The 21590-nt window shown below is 40.8% G+C and overlaps 1 protein-coding gene across 3 annotated transcripts in view; it reads left to right on the top strand.

Moving 5' to 3' along the window:
- The window catches only part of LOC118411386 (PH and SEC7 domain-containing protein-like), a 113045-nt gene that overhangs the window by 70060 nt on the left and 21395 nt on the right, over positions 1–21590 (top strand). For all 3 annotated transcript variants that reach the window (XM_035813644.1, XM_035813646.1, XM_035813647.1), the window contains 6 exons: positions 745–1148; positions 2647–2727; positions 5101–5213; positions 5770–5828; positions 6364–6453; positions 14238–14281. In XM_035813644.1, coding sequence (XP_035669537.1) covers positions 745–1148; positions 2647–2727; positions 5101–5213; positions 5770–5828; positions 6364–6453; positions 14238–14281 — 791 coding nt within the window. The remainder of the gene's footprint in view (positions 1–744; positions 1149–2646; positions 2728–5100; positions 5214–5769; positions 5829–6363; positions 6454–14237; positions 14282–21590) is intronic.

Below are 21590 nucleotides of genomic sequence, written 5' to 3'. Positions count from 1 at the left end.
TAACTAACTGTATTTCTTTTAGTTATCATAGTTTCAGCTTTTAGGGATGAGAAGCGCTTTTTTTTATCCCAACCCTTTCACATTACTGTTAGTTAACTGACTTGGGTTGAAAAACATGATTGATATAATTCAATAGTCCCCATAACTGATATTATGGATTAATTCATAACTTGCCTTTCTATTGCAGAAAATTGATACTTTCATATCATAGTTGTAACATCATCTCTCATAATTCCACTGGATGATATAACATGCCATTTACTGTGTTTAATACTATAAGAAATAATTCTAATGTAGATACATACCATTACAAAGTATGATTTAATGTCACAATGCTACCTAATATTTTAGCAAATTACCCCTTTAATGACATTGGTATCAAAGTGCTTACATGAACATGCATGATTTCAAAAAATATTGTATAATAAAATAATAAAAATTATGTTAACTGTTACAGTAATGTTATCTTTTATTTTATTTGATGTTGAGATTTACAATATACACTGTATATATGTCTGGAGATTTTCTCCACAAAACCAACTTAAGAGCACCAGCTTAGGCAACATGTCCGCATGGTAAAATAAATGAATAGATAAGATAAATAATTAAATATCTGATGTGATTTACTAACTGTAATTTCATTTTTAGTGTTAAACAATTTGTTTCATGAATTTCAACAGAATGTATTTACATAGATGCATGATTTACCAAACCAGTCTAACATCCCCCCCCCCCCTCCTGCAGCCCCCCCAGCCCCCTCCGTGGCTGCAGCTGCCGATGCGCCCCCGGAGCATGGAGGACTCGCCACACGACCTCCCGCGGAGCTACTCCGAGGCCGCCACGTTACCGCGGGACGCCGCCCTGCTGGCCCGCGACTACGCCGAGATCGACGACGACGACATCCCGGACATCGAGGAGAAGGACGAGAGAAAAGACGATGACGATGACAGCGATAGTGACGGGGAGGAGAAGGGAGTGTACGAGTCGCGGGCGTGGTCGGACTCGGACTCGGAGGTAGACTTGGCGTTAGACAGGGAGCCGGGGAGTCCCAAGAAGGTGGACATTCCCTCGGCAAAGAGGCTGGCCAAGAGACTCTATAACTTGGACGGGTTCAAGAAGTCTGACGTAGCAAGACATCTTAGTAAAAAGTAAGTACAAATATACATTAAGATCTCTTGAATTAATTTTCTTTCTTTTCAGCTTGTAGACTCAAGAAAGGACAATCTAGGAAAGTTAAAAAGACAAAAGTAATGTGCTAAGTGTTATGATATTACCATCATGTACTTGAACTTGTGAATTGATTCATCATCATCATCGGTCGACGTGATCAAACATGTTCGCACATGTTTATACACGACGGGGTTATACCGCCCCTTACATCATGGTGACATACCCTTTCATATGGCTAATTACAAGACGGGGATGCGCCAGGTCTCCCGTCCGGGTGAATGATGTAGATCACCATGTGGCTGATACGAGACAGAGGTTCGCCAGGCCTCCATCCGGGTGAACTCCCGACAGAAGGATTTGCACCAACGCACACCGCACCATCGCATGTGTGGGGGTTCTTTAACGTGCATGGGGTATGGCTCTCCCCATACACGGGACCTCCATTTAACGTCCTATCCGAGGGACGACTCATTTTTCACTTGAGTAAAGTGAGGAAAGTCGTGTAAAGTGCCTTTCCCAAGGGCACAAGACCGGCAGCACGGCAGGCGGATTCGAACCGGCGACCTCTCGGTCACGGGCCGAATACACTACCACTGTGCTACGCGGCCCCACCAATAATTGGTGAATTGATTATTTTACTAAGGAGAAGACATTTAATGTGTTACAAAGTCCAGGTTTGGCCCACTAAGTGGCTTATATTATACGTCACTGAACTGTTATTATAAATCTCCATCTGGACCAACCCTGTGTGGTACATAATACAAAAAGTAGTAGTGGGGGTGGGGGGTGTATTAACCCTCCACTGTTCATTTCCAGTTTACTGTAAAAACCTGGAGACCAACAGCCAAGGAACAGTCAGGGCTCATGTTATAGCGTAGGATCTGTCAAGGCTCATGTTATAGCCTAGGAACTGTCAAGGCTCATGTTATAGCCTACGAACTGCCAGGGCTCATGTTATAGCCTAGGAACTGCCAGGGCGCATGTTATAGTCTACGAACTGCCAGGGCTCATGTTATAGCCTAGGAACTGTCAGGGCTCATGTTGCAGCCTAGGAACTGTCAGGGCTCATGTTTCAGCCTAGGAGCTGTCAGGGCTCATGTTATAGCCTAGGAACTGTCAGGGCTTATGTTGCAGCCTAGGAACTGTCAGGGCTCATGTTATAGCCTAGGAACTGTCAGGGCTCATGTTATAGCCTAGGAACTGTCAGGGCTCATGGTATAGCCTATAGGAACTACCTTTTCCTACTATTTCCTAGCTAATGATGTACAGTCTGTCCAATTGTTATATAGGGGTTCACATGATGAAATAGCCTGAACCATTACTTTAGTTTCCAGCTCCAAAATGTGTACATTTTCCAAGAAAAAGACTTCTTGCGCTTATTTTAACAAACCTTGTTGAATGGTATCAAAATACACCCACCGCGCATGCTTCTTAATGTGAACTTTGACCTGTGAGCCTGCCTCTTCTGTCCTGCAGAAATGAGTTTAACCGCCTGGTGGCGCAGGAGTACCTCGCACACTTCGACTTCAGCGGGCACCAGCTCGACATCGCTCTTAGGTAGGAGCACCTGACCATAATTTATTCCCAACAACTATTCAAGCATGCTTCTCAAATAGGCAGTAGTACTGTAATTCACTTTATCTTCACGGTACCAAATTTTCACGGTCTGAGAAAATTGAACTTGTTCTTGGAACTAAATGTTCACTGTTGAGGCAAGTGCACATGAAAAAAGTCTGTCAATTATTTTTTATCGGTAATGATAAGTTCACGTTACAGTCGTCACCGTGAAAACCGTGAACATAACATTACAGTGAAAAAATCAGGAATTACAGTATTATTTTTAGATTGTTTATGTGTGTGTGTGTTTGTATGTGTGTGTTTGACTGTGTGTGTGTATTTGTGTGTGTGTGTATGTACATGTAAGTACCCTCCAAAGAGAATGATTTCAGACAGCGTTCCCGCCAGGCATACGTCTTTACGTCTTTGGACGCATTTTTTTCTGGAAAGACGCACTCGGCTCGGCTGAATGCGTCCATAAAAAAATCTGTAAGAAAGGCTGACCTGTACCTCCAGTGTACAAAATGTATCTGGAATCTTTTTAAAAAATCTGTCTCTATAAGAAGGAATCCTACCTTTACAATTTATACTTCAAATTGTTCACTTTCCGGTCATCCCAGTAGTCTGGGCATGGGGCGGAGCGCGGCATGTTTTACAACTAGCGGACCCATGTGCGACACACCCAGCCACGCACCAGTCTGAGCTGTCCGTTGCGCAATATAATTATTTGTAGTCCGTGAAATACATCTCACAGTCAGCATTCTGTAACACTGGAAGAAATCTTATGCAGATTTTATATTCTGATTTTAACATGATACTTACTTGTCCTCATTTTCATGTATTTGTTAAAGATTTGTGGTTAATAATACTAGTATTGAACAAACAAACTGTTCTGCGCGAGTGTTGTACATCTCAACAAAAGTTCTCACGCTGTGGGCAGTTGATTGGCAGTCGGTATCTTTGACAACAGGCCGCCGGCGCCAAGCAGTCTAGATTGGCCACCAGGTCCAAATCTAATCATCTTAATAACCAATCAGCGTTTGATAAATGTAATGATGTACTCTGTCATTGGTCATCGGAGAAAAGTTACCGAGTATTAGCGCACGTGACGTTGTTTTGTGATATTGGTAGCCGCCCGTGTCGTCTGGCAAGTTTCTTCCCTAGCTGCTAACAATTTACTATTAAAGTTTCCCCATTTATCCAAGTTAAAAAAGCGGTGCGCGGTAAATAAGTGAAGAATCCAAAACTATACACTTTATTTCTTATTTCCAAATTTGTTTTGTTTCAAAAAGACAAAAATTTGTGGCAGAAAAGGGGCCGCAATATTGTTGTCAAGCGTCGATCGAGTCGGCTGTGCACTGGCGTTGGCCTCCGTGGCACATGGCGCGGCACGCCCCCCTCCCAAGACGGACCGTCGATCGCAGCGCCCAGCACGTTGGAACGTCTTTCTGGCTACTGCTTCAAGGCTACCCCGGCACTGATCACTGCCAAAGAGGCAAGAGATCGTCCTCCTTCGAGTAATGTATAACGTTCTTGGTCTATTTAAAAAGAAATCCATCCAAAAACTTCACGCCGAAAACGGGGTTACCTGAGGTCGCAGGAAACAAACGCACGCTCGTGGAAAATGACGGCACGGCCTTGTAAAACCCCACCGATTCGAAAAATTTGAGTAAAATCATCGGGAAAAATAGAAGAAAAAACACAAAGTGTAATGGCGTCGTTATTTTATCGTCTCGGAAAACTATTTGATGAGCTGATGAGGGAGGGCGCAACATCGATCGCACGAGGTCGACATTTTCAATGACGGAAGAAATTGGCAGAATTTTTCCATGGGCTGACGAACTGGCTAGAGCCCTGTTGCGAAGCATAAAAAATCCCAAAATTTTCGTGTCTGGAGAAATTATACCCGGGCCAGATCACGGACGGCTGATTGCCCGCGCTATAGTGTATTTTTTGAGAGAGGGCGGTTGTCGATTACTGAATAACGAGAGTAAAGAGGCAACCGACATCCAATCTCAAGCGCATGATTTTCCTCTCAAATTGCAGGAAATTGTGTTTTAGAGGGTTTGAAAATCCAAATTTTCCCGGGGGAGCATGCCCCCGGACCCCCCTAACATGGGCTCAATACCTCCCTCACAAATATTTGGACGCATACTTTCAAGAACCTGGCGGGAACGCTGATTTCAGATATTCCAGTACTTTGAAGCAAGTGATGTTAGAGAGGTATTCACTCGCACTTACTGTCCAGTAAGATAACTGTTTATTGTATAAATTGTAGCTCTTCTTTTACTTGGTACAGTGTATCTATATTTATTTGCATCATTTACTAGCACTGAATCTAATTGACACCTAATTCCTTTTGTTCATCTGCAGGACATTTTTGAAGGCGTTTTCTCTGACGGGAGAGACGCAGGAGAGAGAGCGGGTCCTGATGCACTTCTCACACCGCTACCACGAGTGTAACCCTGCCATGTGTGGGTCGGAAGGTAGGATAACCCTTTTTAGTTGTTGAAATTTGGGTACCACTCTATTTTAGTGTTTAGTGTAAGCTTACTTTAGTCAGATAAAGTTAGGTTACTGTCTTAACATTTTTTTTTGTTTAACTGCCTAAAAGCAAAAACACATCATTCAGATTTGAACAGTTAGTAGAAGCTGCATAAGACAGGACTGTAAGGTTTATTCCCCTCAATCAGGAAGGACTCCTACTCATTTCAATCATTCTCACGGGTGAATCAATGTGCTCAAGGTGTGGCTAGCCTCTAACTTTCAACTTTATTCCCCATCCAACAGGACTTCCTTGAAGAGTATCTTGGTACTCATTAAATTTTGATTCCAATAAGGAAAAAATGTTTAGCACCTTTCCTAAGGGCACAACGTTGGTGCCAGCTTGGGATAGATCTTCAAGAAGAAAATTGTTAAACTATACTGTATTGCTGTTGATGCTATTTCTGATCATTGTCAGTTTTAATGCATTTGCAAGTTGTTTGCTTCCAAACAGATGGAGTGCCTTGTTTGTTTACTGTTGTGTATTGTTGTTTACAGATGCTGTACACACGCTAACGTGTGCGCTGATGCTCCTAAACACTGATCTACATGGACAGGTTTGTGATTCTTTCTTTTTTGTATTACAAATCTTGATTTTGCAAATGCAGCATTGTATAACTGTGTATGTCATTTTAAAGGGTGAAAATAACTGTCAACATTTTATAGTTTTAGATATACTGTACCAATGTATTGTATATTGTACAGTTACCAGGGCTAACCCTTGATAATAGCCCCTGGCTAGTTGGGTAGCCCTGGCTGTATTTGTCTCTATACAGCCTAATCAATCAAATCAAATCTCTCCTTTACTTGTCTCCTTGTATCCAGTGAACTGTACTGCTGTATGTCATGGCTGTTCCACATTTTTATGTTTATTACTAGACTTGTTTACCATCAGTGTTGTCATGGTTATTGTTTACACAACAGTTGTATATGCATGACTCTCATGTAGATTAAAGGATGACTAAAGCGATGGAATTTGTTAAATATCATTCCAGGCCCCCAGCCCCTGGAATAATATATCGTAGTGGCAAGGTATTGTTTACAACCAGTCATGTTAAGACCATTGTCACCATGGTGATTGTTTATTCGCAGCATGGAGGGAAAAGGATGACGCTGACGGCCTTCATCGACAACCTGTCCGGACTGAACGACGGGAACAACTTCAACAAGGACACTCTCAAGGTCAGCCTCAATCACAAGATTTCGCTCATTTTAACATGGGCCATGTTGGTTTGGTTATCTGGATGACATCTGCTCGCGCATCAATTTTTGGCCGTTTCCAAAAATCACAAAAGTTTTGAAGTAAATCGTACAAAGCAGCATCAAAACAAGCAAATGTATGCCGTAGATTGCTAAAGACAGCAAATGTATACGTTATCAATGGTTTATTCATTCATACATATATACATATACATACAAGGACATACTGAAACAACGTTGCAGCCTGTTATACAAAAATTGTATACTATTGTCATAGAATATTCCAAGGTCAAAGAAGATGTGACAGAAGAAAAGTCACATGAATATACCACAGATATACCATGTTGAACTTCTGTGTGTTCAGTCATTTCATTTGTTCAACCTTTCTGACCACTTTGACTTCATGATAAAAGCAATGTTTTTTGTCAAACTTTTCTTATTCCCACACTCGCATCAGTTTTTGGGTTCCAAGGATGTCATCCTTATTATCAAATCAACATGGCCAAACTGCCCAGGCAAGAAGACTATTCAGAGGAATATGGAATATGGACTATGTGGATAGGTTGTCACTATAGAGGGATTCTTAGTGCTTGTGTCAATGCCAGAAGTTATCTAAGATACCACCAAAAATGCCCACATTGGCCCATATGTAGAGCTGGTCACTTGTAGATATTTGACTGCATATAGTTGGCTCATTTTTGTTTCTAATGATAAATATGATTATCAAATCTGCTACAGTACAACACATTGTAGAAATAACATAGTAGTCACATTTGGTTTTGTGGCATTAAGACAACACTTGCAATATTTACTGTGGAATCACACACTAATTCTATCAACAGGAGATTTTTTTTGGATGAGCATCAACCATTTTGGGTGGCAGTTTTACAGGATCAAAATGCTGTAATACACTACCAGGCAGCTAGGGGGCAGCTCTAGCTTTTGTTCAACACGAGTATGCTGTACTTTAATGTCCAACAGCAAGGTGGCTCTGCTTGGCCTGTTCCAGGATCAGCCAGTACATGCTGCAGGACAGCGCCAAACAGCTAGGTGGTAGTTCAGTATCAAGTCCAAGATCTGCTGCAGCACATTGTTTAACAGCTAGGTGGAAGCATAAGCTTATACCAGTACTGTTCACTCTCACAATTTTATCAGAAATATACCCCAAATAATACTTCTATATTTAATCTATTATGTAATGTACTCTTTCCAAGAGGGCCCTTACAAAAACAAATGCTGTTCAAGACTGGGTCTTAATATGTGACACAAAACAAGTGAAATCCTCCTATTTGCTTTTAAAATCAGATGCCTAAGAGCAATTCTCTGCATCACACTTTGTGACCGCATATCAAATGTCACAGCTAAATATACAATAGAGCACGCCATTGTCGAAGCCATCTGGATAATACTTTTAGTCCACAAAGTTTCCCATCAGGATTTTGAAAACCCCAGACCCCAGAAAGACCTCCTCAGTGTTAAAAAGACCAGGTCGTAAAACTGGTACTGGATTAAGTCTAAAGTCAGCTGAAGCTAGGACACAAGAATGACGAGACCCTGCAATGTGGGGGAACCTTATCAGAAAGACCAGAGGAGCCAGTTCCTGGCCTAAGCACCTACTAGTAGACAACCTGGCTCAGGCTCAGTGTGTGTTTGTTCGTGAACTTTCCTTTTAATATGCTTGTAGGTTATCCCTCCAGGTCCTCCTGAGTTAGCACTGAATTGCAGCCACTCCAAACCCTTGTGATTCAGCCCCAACAATGATAAGGTCATCTTGATTTAGCAGAGAGAGAGCTGACCCAGTAACACTTATAAATATATTAGGTTTAAGAGTTGAAAGGAGAGATATATCTTCTTTTTACTTGTTCTTTTATCTAGAGCCGCCATCCAGACCGCTGCACATTACCTTGTGCTCTTTCATGCCAGATGATTATTTATTGAAAATCTATAACCATACGGTTTTTAATCTGCATTCACAGTGGTTTAGTTTCTGTGGTAATGAGAAGGAAGTGTTCCACATGTGGAGTCCTGCCTGAACCACAAAGCTTACCTGGGGGTTCTAGCAAGCATCCGTCCTTCCGTCCTTTGAAGGAATTTTGACGCTGGGGACGGACAAAAATTTTGCCAATTCTGTCCTCTGTGAAGGACAAAAATCGTCATGTAAAAATTCTTAGACTAATTCAACCAAGCAGAGTCTGTCAGCAAAATTTGACCCATAAAATAAAGGAAATATCATTTCAGAGGGTCTAGATTACAAATTTTTCCTGGGGGAGCATGCCCCTTGACCCCTTTGGACCGTAGCTCCTTTGACAAGATTTCCGTTCAAAGTCCAGGAGATGGAAAAAAATTTTCAGGTTGGCTATAACACTGTATCAACGTTTTTATCACAACGTAAAGAATGGGACTGTGAAATTCCACTCCTGCATATTTCATCCCACCATCATCAGCCTAATGGATAGAGAAAATGGAAAACTGAATTTTTCATGAATTGCTGAAAGGCAGACAGTGATACAGCTGATAATGTGCGCAGGGAATGTCTTTTTCTTAACCACAAGGAAGTGAACTGTTCTTTCTGCTTGTCTTTGTGTTTCTGGGTTATAATACAGTTTGAAGGAGGTGAAAACTTGGTGTTGAGCAATTTGATTTGTTTGAATGTCAATGTCCTTGGTGCTGATTGGCTGGTTGCTGGTTTGAATGTTCCTGTCCTTGGTTCTGATTGGCTGGTTGCTGATTTGAATGTCCCCGTTGCTGATTGGCTGGCTATTGGTTTGAATGTCCCTGTCCTTGGTACTGATTGGCTGGTTGTTGGTTTGAATTTCCCTCTCCTTGGTGCTGATTGGCTGGCTATTGGTTCGAATCCCCAAACCTTGATGCAAAGAGGCTGCTGCTGGATTGGTTGCCTGTGTCTTTGTTGGTGATTGGCTGGCTGTTGGTTTGAATGTCCCTTTTGTTGGTGCTGATTAGCCAGACATTGGTTTGAACGTTCTGACTGGCTGGCTTTTGTTTTCTTCAAATTGGATTCACACGGAAAGACTTTCACATGAGTGATGTTGCATGACTATTGGACAGCTTACTTATCACAAGTCTGTGATGCCGTAGCAACGCTTAATTGAGCCTGAGTGGTTTTATCTTATTGACACCTTCTTGCTCCTCCTCGGTAATCCAATATCTTCTGAGTGAAATGTCTCATGCAGTTCGAGCTAACATGATAAGATATTCTTCAAATTAAAAGTAACAAAACATTAATACAAAAATGTGATACCAACTTTACAAATGATATCACCGCTCTCTATTTCCCAAACTATCATATATACATAGAGAAGACCTAGAAACATCTTTATAAAACGTCCTGCTTAGCTAAACCGACACACATATTCCTCAAGTTGAAGTTGACTCGTGAAGTGCGTCAGAGTGATTTACCCAGATGTCCCCGTTCTGGGCTCTCATTTTCCGCCCGGCTGGTTCTGGTGCGTAATTTGATCCGTTCGATCCCCGGCCTGCTCCGCTATTCTTCACCCCCAGCGGAGGCAAAGCTGGATCAATGGGAACTTGATGCTCCATCTGTGACGACTCTCTGCACAGTCTGGAAGGTTCCACATGGAAGTATAAGGCTCAAAATGTCACTGTTTATTATGTTACAATTTTAAACGTTATATCCATACACGAAATAAAATGCTTACCAATATCGATTGGTCTCCTGATCCTTATACAGTTATAAAGTTTACAATTGGAACATTTCAACAATGTTGACTACCGTTATGCAGCTTAGTATTGGTGAAATTGGGGATTGCGTCTAGGTATATCTGATAGCTACCTGCACCTATATTGGTCCATGCACTGGTCTATCTAATTTATGTGGATTTTGGTTGCTATACTGATTGTTGATTCCTAAATTGAAATGAAAAAGAAAGAATTAGACGGTTTCTAGATAGCTTTCAATTCAATCCGTACCTCATCAGTCTCAGATAAATTTTTTGTGATGATTGATTTTGGATGTTACCTGCACCAGTTCAGGAGGATACAGGAAAAATCATTTCAGTACCTGAAATAGCTTCTACCTCGAATAGAATCCTTGTAAATATTTTTATTTTTATTTATCTATTTGGATTCTCCACTCTGACAATGGAGGGTATGGCGGAACAGGTGTCAAAGGACACCTTTTCAAAGCCACCATACCTAAAACATAACAATGATACATCAAATCATAATACACATAAATACAAGAAGGAATATCATAATCAATGTACAGTTCAAATCAGGATAAATCAACTTTACAACACACATACATTATTGAGTCCAAATATATGAAATAGATATACATGTAGTCATAATATAGGGCAATATGTAATGGGCAACCTTACAAAATACTGCTGGTTATGCAAACTTGCAATTAATATGAAGAGTTAATTAAATCATTTGGAACTAATTATGGGTTGCTTTGAAATTCATTATTTTACATCTGTAGTCAAACCACTTATATAATTGCTTGTTTGTATGAGAGAGATGTAATATACTATTATACTATACATCATTTCTTATGGCCCAGATGGTGCCTTAATGTGTGATTTGTTTTATGATGACACATCATGCACAACGTTAATTTCAGCTTGTAAGGTTTTTAGAGGTCAAAACTTTTGAGATTATCGTTATAACAGTCTGCCATATGCCATTTATGTATTCCGATATACGAATATCAGATTTAATTTTCATCCTGTTTACAAGAGTCGATAGAGATTTTGATTTTTGCCCACCGATACATGTATTTTGATGTGGATTTGGATTTGTAGCTTAATCTAAGGTGTTTTGCTATACGGGTAAAATGATGAGATATGAAAAAGTGCACAGTCATGTGAAGTCCTTTCCTTATGAATCATTCCAACCAAATCATCATCAGTTGGCAGCAAGAAAAAATAATTCAAGAGAAATATACTTTTGAAGATTAGAATTACCAAAGTTCAAGGCTGAAGCAAAGAAAAAATGACCAAAAAAACTTTCAATACCAACAGCAAAATGGTACAATAAAGGGTTGTATTTCTTACAACTTGCAGTGATATGCAGGTAGAAAATTCAAATGAAAGTATGAAAAATTGAGCACAGCATTCCTGCAGGTGCATTCCACCTCCGTAGCCTGCCGGTTATGTGATTGGAGTATTGGTGATGTCACGCCGGCCCGTTTGATGAACTGTGCTATTTGTGGAGGTGCCGGCAGCCTGGCGTGGGAATCCAACGACTTAGCACCTCTGCGCCGTATTAATGACGCCCGAGCCGCGCGGGGCATGCATCCATGATAGCTGCGTCCGTCGTCATTAACGCGGGTCAGCGCCGCTGGAGCGATCCGCAGACTTGTTTCGCCGGTGCCTCTCGCCTCGGATTGCTTCTTCTAGCAGGTTCATGTGTGGGGAATATCTCATGGGTTCTGTGCTGGAGAGTGGAGGGGTGTTGCAGGCAGAATGAATTCCTTTGAGGATGACTACAACTTTTATAACCTGCGGGCACCCAAGGCTATCGATGAGATTGATGAAGTGAGTTCCTCAGCCTTGCTTCACATGTTTGCACCACTTACAGGACATCCTTACTTAGTGTAGTGTGATGTTAACCACTGTGGGTTTGGACTTATTATGCCATGTTATATTGCCTGTACCAATATTGGGGAAATATGTCATTTTTCCAAGTGGTTTCATTTGGACACCTATGTTGTGGATTGAACTATTGTTGGTGCATGTTTGCACTATTTGTACGACATCCTTACTTAGCATAGTGGGATGTTAACCTCTGTGGGTTTGGGCAGTTTCGCTTATTATGCCATACTGTAAATGCATTTAAGTTCGCGAGGATTTAATTTCGCGGTAGCGGGAAAAGGGACTTTTCGCGGTGGATTTAAGTTCGCGGTAACACCATAGACTGCAGTCTAATACCATTATAGAAAAATGTTCGCGGTGGATTTAAGTTCGCGGTAAAGTGGTCACCGCGAAAACCGCAAACATTAATCCACCGCGAACATTTCTGCATTTACAGTATTATGCCTGTACCAATATTAGAGAAATGTCTTATATTTTCCGAGTGGTTACATTCGAACAGCTACATGCATGTTGAGAATTGAACAATGTTGGTGCTTTTTCGATCAATATTGTGCATTTATCATTCACCTGACCAAGGTACAATTAATATGGCTTCTTCGTCGTCACAGTGGTCGCTGTTGCCAGTGGAAGTATTGCTTTTTTATGGAAATTTCAGGAGTTTTCCTCTGTCTTTTGTTGTTGTTAGTACAATAGAATTCTGGAATATTAGCCTTTGTCCACAGCTTAATTTCACTTTGTATTGTCCCAATGGTTTTAATCTCTTTCCGTTCAAGTCATCCAATTTCTCCCCCCATGCTTTGATTCCCAAGGTAATGCAATATAATAATTGTATTGTCAGATCAATGATAACTTTATTGCACAACAATTGACAAGGTACAGGGTACAGCATCTACTGGTGCATAACTTCTGTTCCATAAGCATAATGTATATAGATTTTGCAATGATAGTTTTTCTGATTCCAACACCAAAAGAATGCAAAATGAAATTCAAATTGACTCCAATCTTTTATTTGGCTGCCTGATATGTTTTTAAAAATCTTCCAAACTGAAGTCAACCCAACTACTTTGTGAAAGCTGCTGTGAAGTTTGCCTGTTCCCTACACCCCTAGCTCCTCACAATCCTGCCTCTCATTGATACATCAATTGATCTAATCCAGGTGTTTAATTACCTGCATAGGTAATCAGATTTCAGGACTCTGCCCGCTGCTTTGTCATCGTCACGGTAACGTAATGGCGGGTGGAAGACGTATCACGTTGCGGCGTGTCGGGTTCCAAGTAGATGCATAAAACAGATCCCCCCTCCCTTTGTGCACGCTTCTATTTTCTGCTGTGAGGTTTTGCATCGTCTGAAGGCACACAGGAGATCAAATTGTCAGGATGTTCGTGGATGCAGTAAGTCCACACCCACTGCAGTCATTGATTCTAGGATTCGGGAGATTATGCTGATTCAGCAGATCATCATGAGAACGGATCTTTGGGAAAGTTTGTATCCTGAAACACACAGTTGTTACTGTCAGAAGTAATATTGAAGTTTTCCTGCTAGACCTGATCTTATCCTGTCTTCTGGCTCTATTATTGGTGTGGGAGAGCTCCATTCTGCTTCATTTCTTATGAGTCTATTGTAAAGTGGAAGTCATTGCCACCAAGTACTGTAGGAGCATCCACACGAAGCTGTCAACAATTTCAGATGTGCAAAGGTCAGGTGTGACATGTTGTTTAGTGGAATATAACCAGCTGCTATCGTGTCACGTGCCTGCAAAGCTGGTGTGTTACACCAAAGTTATCCTGTGAACTGCCCGTGGCTTGGATTGGCATAGTCTCAGAAAATCATAAATTATCATGAAGCTAAGTTTACAGAATTTTGAGAATTTCCCCATTGACACAAGTATTAAGAATCCTGTTCATAGTGACCACCTGTCCACATAGACCAGATTGGTCCCTGAGTGTGAGTGTATTAGATTCTGTTTTGATTACATGTTTACATGATAAAACTGTGAGTTACATGATTGTATCCAACTGCAGAAGATACTAAAGCCTGTTTATAGCAACCATCTGAGTGGTCTTGTTGGGCAGTTTGACTGTACCTCGTAAAGATAGCTCGGTAGGATGAGATGATTGTTATGTCTAACCCATGTGTTTTCTCGTTAAGATGAGATGATTGTTGTGTCTAACCTGTGTGTTTTCCTTGCAGGCGCTGTACCACTCTATCAAGTCTGAACCCATCGAGTGGGCTGTGTGAGTATGCTTCTCTATATATGGCATGTGAATTCTGTCTGTTTGTTTGTTTGTTTGTTTTGTTCTTATCCTTGTGATTGATTGATCAGCAATGACCAAGGTAAAAAGAATTTATCTGAAATTTGAAAAAAACATCTCAGATATAATTGACTGGATTTATTATAGAAGAATCAAAATTGAAAAGGCAAGTTGATGTTACTTAGTATACACTAAGTATATTAGAACTTAGGAATTTTATAACACTCTCCAGAAACTCAGTTACTGGATAATATTATGATTTTGGAAACGGTCACACAGATGTTTCATTGTCAATACTGTCAAATGTATGACCGGTTCCCATATCATATCCAGTTGCTTGGATGTCTTACCTTCATCGACATAAAAGAAGACTCTAGATCTTTCCTGTTCTGACACCTACAAAGTGCCAGAAAATGGTCAGTTAAAACCTAACCTTTACAAGTAGCTTGTGGTAGAGACTGGTCCAGTTAGGACTTGGCTTAGTAGCTGGTACTGTGATAGATATGATGTCAGGGTCACCACTCAGTTTGTCTGGACATGATGTATGTTTTAGCGGACGCAAGGGGTGGACAGGGTCAGGTCTGGGTCTGGATATCTATGGCCACTGCCCATGATTATCCTCATAAATCACTATTGGACATGGTATGCCAGAAGAGTTGTTGGTTCGATCTAAAAGTGTGGTAAAGATGGAGACTACTGGGGGGCCATGGTGGTTTGGGTGGCAGAGACAGAGATTCACCCAACATCAGTCAATCAAAGTCAGTGACAGATGATGAAGCAAGAAATTTCTTTGACTTTCTAATTTTCAGAGAGGCTATTTAACCTTAGCAAATATATACACACATAGCCTGTAAGATATAACTAATTTCTAGAAGCTTCTTCTTTATACTAATCCATCAGGTTAATCCATTGACCAGATTGACAGTAGGGATGGCCGGGAACATTTTTGCTCCTCTTGTATAGTCATAATTTGCTTTGTCGAGTCTCGATTCTTTTGTTTCTAAATCCAATTCAAATGCTGCTGCCCCATCCTTTAGCTGAATCCATGTAAGGAATTATACATCACATAGAGCATTATATCTTCCCATGGGACCCACCATACCCAGTCATTATACCTGTATTGATGTATTGACAAACGGGCAGCTGAGCAATTGTTTTTGAGTAAAGCCACACCAATTGATTTATTTGGTTCTCGGATTTTGAAAAAATAGAAGCGGATATCATAAAAGCAGAGGGCAGGGAGGAAAACTTGAATATTACAGTATTCACTCCATAAAACTGAGGGCACCAAGGCATAAACCTGGTCCTTTAAAATTGATGTTTTTCCAGGTAAGCATTTTTTTTTCAAATCTGAGAACCAACTTATTAAATTGATGTGGCCTAACCTTGGTAGTCAGGGCTGGGAGTACCTCTTGCATTAGTGCAGGTACATGTGGTAGAACTAGACCTTTGCAGGTATTGTCATGTCAGCCTGCACCTAATTAGCACTGGTAAAAAATAGAATTAGCCCACAACGCTACATTGAATGTTGCACATAATTCTGCTACATTAGAACAATGAATCTACTATTATGAGAGCATCAGTTATCTATGATGCACATGTATGAACACATTCTTGACAGGGCCTCCATAGGGTCAGTTTTTGATGTGCCAGTCTTAGGGTACCAGACGAAATTATGAGAGCGGGCGTCATAACGTTTCACGCAAGTCCAAATCATGCAGGTAAAAAATTCTACTCAATATGTTCTTACAGTAGCAAATTACTTGTCACTTGAAGTTCCTGAAGCATCAGATCTTCAAAGCACTGAGGTTTATTTTTTGTTTGTTTATTTTTCCTTTCTAAAGAGGTTACCAGAGAGTAGTGCAGTTTAAGTGTTTACCAGTATATGGTGGGCACTACTGGTTAATGTTGAATGGTATCTGCACCGATGCAGGAAAGGTACACGTATTTCCCGCTTGTGCACCATGCATGGGACAGGTGATGACATACAGGTGCGTGTTATGGGAAAGGTACACGTATTTCCAGCCTGAGCACCATGCATGGACAGGTGCTGACTTACAGGTGCGTGTTATAGGCCACCACCGTGCATGGGACAGGTGATGACTTACAGGTGCGTGTTACGGGCCACGAAAGTCGACTTCTGACCAAATTTCAGGGTCGAGCAGCACCATCTGTCACCTGTGCAGTCAGCGAGACCAGAATTATTGAAAAACTCATCTATGGATCCCGGGATGTCACAGGGAAGGATGCACGTGGGTGTCGCTGAGAGTCAACTCAAAAGTCATTTTTGCCTAGCTGGTGATTTTGCACGAATCGATAGATGGGGCCCTTAAGGGGACTATTCTGGCAAAATGATCAGAAATGAAGCTAGCATGGGGATATGACTTCATATGAATGCAAATCCTAATAAATGATAGTATATAAGCTTAGCAATATATAAGCTTAGCATTGCCACATGGTGTTACAAGCAAGTTTAATTTGTACCTTGTAAAAGGAGACAGTGTCAGGGGTTGGCATGCTGGGTTTTTTTCTCATTTGGTCAGCATGCACTGGAGTGTGTCAAGCAGGGCTCTAGCCAGCGTCCGTTTTTCCGTCAATCCGTGTGACGGAAAAATTTTTAAACCAATCCGTCAACCTTGATGGACAAAAATCCTTGGTGGAAGCTACAGGCGGCTTGGGGACGCCGTAAAAGCCACACACTGTTTGTTTTACTATTGTTATGATTGTTGATAATGTGTGTCGGTGCCCTTTCGAAGACGATAATCTCATTAAAAACCCGTTTTTCAAGGTCTCAGTTCAGTCTCTCTAGCTCCTTGAATAGTGTTTTCGCGACAATGGGAATTTGCTGACGGAAAAAAATTTCGAGCTGGCTAGAGCCCTGGTGTCAAGGTACTTTTTGAAAGGTGTGATGGGTACTGAGATGTGCTTATGTGGCTGTCTTTGAGCAAAGTAGTGACATAACTTCCAAATAGCAATTACTTGAGCAACTGGATACGATTTTGGAAATGGTCAGACGTTTCAGACAGTGTCACTGATGAAAGGTATAATTGCATTCTACCTGAAACGTCTGACCGTTTCCAAAATCATATCCAGTTTCTTAAGAAATTACCATGTGGTATATCTTATTACCAGAATGACTTAAACCTTCATTGACTTATCTCTTAATCTGGATACAAATCCCAGTGTTAGGCTGCATGCTGCCACATGGTGTTACAAACAGTTTTGTAACTTTATAAGTTGCCACATTGTAAGGACTGTGTCAGGCTTTCAGCCAGTACAGCATCAGCTAGGATATCTTCATAGTCCCTTTCAGAGGTTTGGTTGGTTGCTCTAAGTGTGACCCCAATTTGATTTCTTGGTTCACAGATTTTCAAAAAAGAACAAAATATGCTTAACTGGAAAAACATGAAAGCAAAGCCAAAGGATCAGCTGCACTCAGGTTTATGGTGTTGCATTTATGATGTCCGCCTGCTATATTTTAACTTTAAAAATCTGTGAACCAACAAATTGAATAAGTGTGGCCTAAGTGCAAACGAGAGACTGATATCACCACCCTTTCAAAGTGTTGATGGCCCCACCAGTCGTACATTATGTACAAATCACAACACGAGTAGTCAGAACACTGAAATATGCATGGACAAGGATCTCAAGCCCTGATGTTGACAATGTGATCTTGGACCAGGTTGCTAAGAGCTTCTTTGTCAATTTTAAACCACTGGAATTAGAAAAAAGGAATTGCTGCATCGTTTTTTGTAGTAAATTAGAAAAGGACTGTATTTGATAGATAATATAAATAATTATCAAGTGATCAGTATCTAAGCCAATTTGTTTTCTTTGTTTTGGGATGGTTCAAAGTACAAAGGAAGGAAGAAACCAAAATGAAATTAGAATTGAAGAAATCAAAATTTAAGATTAATCTTTCAATTCTATATGTCTACCTTGTCCCCCATTACTACCTGAAGGTCAAGGGACTAGATAGGTGGCTTTAGGTATTCCAATTTAGCATTTATTTTATTATTTGTGTCTGAATACCATGAAATAAGGTTGTGCAGCCTCAGGTCTTCATTCTGCATTCCGTCAGTAAGGCAGGAGTGCAGACTCATTCTCCACTAATGCCCAGACCCGCAGGCAACACGGCGTAACAAGATAAAACAACTGGTAAATAAGTCATACATTCATCCGTATGTCTGTATGAAATATGCTGCATGTGGTGTGGCATGTAGAATTCATAGGCAGAGAGAACATTGTACTGTAACAGTTCCTACAGCATGGTGCAGAAATTCCTGCCTATTTTGTAGCTGTCAGCTATGTCTACATGGGATGGTCCTCTCCAGGAGTAAGTAGACATTTAAGTAGACATAATAAATTGTCATGCTGTTTTGTAATTCAGTCTGTACAATTGGATTATAGTATTGAAAGTATCAGGCATTCCAGATTTCCATCCAACATCTTTTACCAGTGAAAGAAATGAAGTAATTTTTGGTAATTGATGAAAGATGTCAAATGGACATCTAAAATGTCTGATACTCCCAATATTGTTATTATAGTAGTCCAATTGAGTTATAAAAACAGTATCTTCAATTCCTTAATGACTTATTTTCATAACCATTTGGCATTTGTCATTGGACAAGGTTAAAAGACATCAAATTGTGTTTGTGTGACATTGATGTATGTGTTGTACAGAATTTAGCTAGGTGGTAACAGGAAATGTTTCTTGAGATCCATGTTGATGGCCCTTTCTGTCACACCTTAGACCTTACACCATCAGGCAAATTGGGGTTACCGCAATTTCGGCCTGTTTCTATTAGTGATGTTAGCTCTTTTCAGGTCTTAGCTATGCCGAGAATCTTACAGCACAAAGTGTACCACCAATGTGTCATTGGTGCATTTTGTGCATGGCATTAAAGATGAGGAGTTCTGTTTGACAGTGTAGCAGACCCAATGGGGTGGAAAACACATTGCTCTGACCCGCGGAGGTGGCTCAGAATACCAAGTAACTGCTTTAGTGAATGAAGACATCTCCAGGTGTAATGGGGTGTGCAGGTAACAGGTACGGCAATCTTAAGATGATGAGATAGGTGCTTAAGACATACATTGTACCAACCCCTGAAGTTGCACTGCTATCATTGGAAAGTCTGAAGTTAGAAAGACAGCATAGTTTTCTTATGTACACAGCCTAATATTTCTGGTAGACAAATGTTTCCATACTCTTCTCTGCTGCCTTTGTCAGTGTAAAATGATCGCTGATGAAAACTGTGTCTAACTGATCAAACATTACCTGATGAAACTATTTACAGAGTTAGCAAGACAATTTGGACCGTTAACAGTTTTCCAACAGTCAAGTGTAGATGCCCCTAAATGTATTGACTTGTTTTGTTTTTTTTGTTCATTTATTTTTTACAGTAGGTTATTTCTTGATAAGGGTCAGATTGACAATGAAACTTGTTGATGCACTGTATCTTGAAGAAAATGTACATGTAAGAAGTGGTGTCATTTAAGAAATGCCTAGAAGCTGTTACACAAGCAGCTAGATATGATTTTGGAAACAGGCAGACGTTTTAGTCACCATCCGATGTCGTTTGTAAGAGGTTTTACTTTATTTCCACTAATGAACTGAACTATATGCCGTCTAGCACAAACCCTTTAAGTTTGAGACGGTAGCATTGCAAATCTTACATTGCTAGTGTTCAGTATGTTACAGTAATAAAAGGTTACTGAGTCTGGCATGACCTGCATTCCCAAAGCTTTACAAGATGTTTTATGACCTAAGTACGGATTGATGTTTGGTAAATGCTGGGTTAACGGCAGTGCAGGTTTGATTACCCTAATTAGCATTCAGACGGAGGAAGGAACATAGCAGTACTGAAATCAGCATATTTTGGCATAGCCTGCTTACGGGTTTGGTATTGTCACCAACGTGAAAATGAGGTATAGTTTTGCACATGTGCATGTATGGCTTTGTGTGCACGTATGTGGATCCATGGCTATGATTCCCTGTTGACATAATGTTTTAGAATGTATAACGTTAACTATACAGTTACATTAGATTAGACTGGATTAGATTTAGTTGTTAGGTATAAGCAATACTGTCACATAGTTTCAACTTCTGTGTTTATGCAGATTGCCATACATTGTACCTAATACAATTGTTGCGCAATAGAGTTGTTGTTCTTCTTCTGTATCTAACGCCCATGACTAGACATGTATCGCTATCCCAGCCTGTGTATCGTAGATAAGGCCATAAAGAATGAAGGCAGTAGCTAATGAAGAGTAGGATCTCATCTGTAAAAACTTCAAAAACATAGTTTTAATCTGTGGTTTGCTCCAAGCTTTATTGACTGGAGTTCTGCGCATCGCTACATTTTTTTCTCTTTTATCCCAATTAACTCGCACTCATGTTCTGGTGTAATTCGATCTGCTTTAATCATCCTTCTCATTAAACACGCCAATATTCCCTGTCAACATGATGGAGCGGCAATACGTTTCCTCTGTCACAAGCAACTTAATTCTGTCGAATGACGGATGCTGGACTATCGACTGTAGTCGGGCAGGTGACAGATAAACTCATTATAACCAGGCAGATCTGTCGTGAGCCAGCTAGTTTTGGCTTCCCGCCCCGATCCTTTTGTTTCGTTCCTCCTCATATTTCTCCCAGACAGGAATCTGCGTGTTTAGTTCCACGCCGTCCCCTTACCTGCCATGGCTGATACGTCAGCGCCACTCTATCGGCTGCCCCGGGAGAGAGACGGGATTTCTTAAGTCTAATCAAACTCTCATCAGGAACAAAAAACAGCCGCGTCAGACAGTCGAGCGCGGAGCTCAGCCCGAGTGTGACAAATGAGACAAAATGGATCCACTGCTTCGTCGGCATGCGCTTAATCTGGTATATAAACCTGGGCCCGGGTCTGGGGATCGGGAGTGGTAGCTTAGGAATCGCTGTAGCCAGGTTACTTGCCGAGGGGTGGAAGGCTCGCGCCATGATCCAGATTTTCTTAAGGTATCTCAGGTGAGCAGGTCTTTTTGCAAGTTAAATTCTTCATCGGCAGTTGTATATTGATCTGGATGAATCTAGCAAATCATTGTTTTTAAGTCTCAACGTAACCAGAGCCTGTGTTATGGCAAAGAATGTTGGGAATGTGGTTTCTTCCATTGTTTTGAAATGCACAGTCATTTATATCATGAGAATCCATAGATAATTTCATCAGGTTAGTATTTACTCAATACATATAGGAAAGTTCAATGTAATCCAGTCATTCTAACCCTGATGATGGTGTCTGACAAACATTGAAAC

The sequence above is a fragment of the Branchiostoma floridae genome, chromosome 3 (genome assembly GCF_000003815.2).
Source record: "Branchiostoma floridae strain S238N-H82 chromosome 3, Bfl_VNyyK, whole genome shotgun sequence".
In the NCBI taxonomy this organism is placed as follows: domain Eukaryota; kingdom Metazoa; phylum Chordata; class Leptocardii; order Amphioxiformes; family Branchiostomatidae; genus Branchiostoma; species Branchiostoma floridae.
This window is presented reverse-complemented; position numbering and strand designations above follow the sequence as displayed.